At 62.5% G+C, this 1,147-nt stretch overlaps 1 protein-coding gene across 1 annotated transcript in view; it reads left to right on the top strand.

Moving 5' to 3' along the window:
• Nucleotides 1-1,147, top strand: part of ADAMTS7 (ADAM metallopeptidase with thrombospondin type 1 motif, 7) — a 6,052-nt gene that overhangs the window by 2,380 nt on the left and 2,525 nt on the right. Inside the window, exon 3 of the mRNA XM_014546259.1 lies at nucleotides 34-154. Coding sequence (XP_014401745.1) covers nucleotides 34-154 — 121 coding nt within the window. The remainder of the gene's footprint in view (nucleotides 1-33; nucleotides 155-1,147) is intronic.

The raw sequence follows: 1,147 nt of genomic DNA, 5'->3' as shown, positions 1-1,147 counted from the left end.
CCGGGGCCTCCCCCCCACCCCCGTCTCTTGCAGAACGTGGGCTGCGACTATCAGATCGACTCCCGCGCCGTGGAGGACCGCTGTGGCGTGTGCGGGGGCAACGGCTCCACCTGCCACACCCTGAGCTGGGTGTTCCAGGAAAATGGGCCCAACGGTACGGGCGGCACCCCCTGTGGTGGGGGGACCCCGGGCCCTTCCTCGGCCCCCCTGGGCCCCCACCGTCCCCACCTGGCTGTGAGCTTGGTCCAGGATCCAAGCCCATGAGACACTTGGCACAGACACAGTGACCTGTCCCCACAGGTCGTCCTCCTGCCCCGGGGACACCAGGGACCCCAGGGACCCCAGGCGGGGTGGCTCAGGCTCACGGGGAGCTCTCAGGCCTTCCCGAGGGTTACTGCCTTGTCAGGAAGCTTCAGAGTCCCCAGCCCCACTCCCTCCTCTCTGGGTGTCGGCAGCCCCACTACCCCCCTCCCAGCAAGGGGGACGTGACCGTTAAGGGCTCACAGTCTGATAGGGTCACAGGACCTTCTAGCCTCACAGATGCAGCGGAGGGAGGCCCAGAGGGCTGGGAGGGCACGGGAGGAAGAGGTCTCTGACCTGGGGGAAATCTGGGAAGACTGCCTGTAGGAGGTGGCAGAGGCATCACCCACAGAAGGAAAGAGCTTGTGCCACACACACACACACACACACACACACACAGCTTGGAGGCAGGAGGCCTCCGGTCGGGGCCTGCGAGGGAGGCAGGGTTAGGTCGCCTCCCAGGGATGCTGCCCAGCATGGCCGGCATCACTCAGACCCGGGGCACAGCCCGAGAAAACCCTTCACCACGGCTTCACCGATCGGTGCCCTCGCATCCCCACCTGTGGCACAGGGACCCCAGCGGTGCCCACGGCACAGGGTTGTGACCCGGGTGTAGTGCTCAGGGCAATCGCAGGCGCGGGATGGACGCCGGGAAGCGAGAGGACAGAGGCCCGTGCGGAGGGAGGGGGGTGTCCCTGGGGCCCCGTGGTGTTTGCTTATTTATTTATTTATCTCCAACGTTTACTTTTCAAGTATATATATATATTTTTTTAATGTATTTTATTGATTTTTTACAGAGAGGAAAGGAGAGGGATAGAGAGTTAGAAACATCAATGAGGGAGAAACA

Source organism: Myotis brandtii, unplaced genomic scaffold (assembly GCF_000412655.1).
Source record: "Myotis brandtii unplaced genomic scaffold, ASM41265v1 scaffold439, whole genome shotgun sequence".
Taxonomy (NCBI): Eukaryota; Metazoa; Chordata; class Mammalia; order Chiroptera; family Vespertilionidae; genus Myotis; species Myotis brandtii.
The sequence above is the reverse complement of the archived record's forward strand: the minus strand, read 5'-3'. Positions and strand labels throughout refer to the sequence as shown.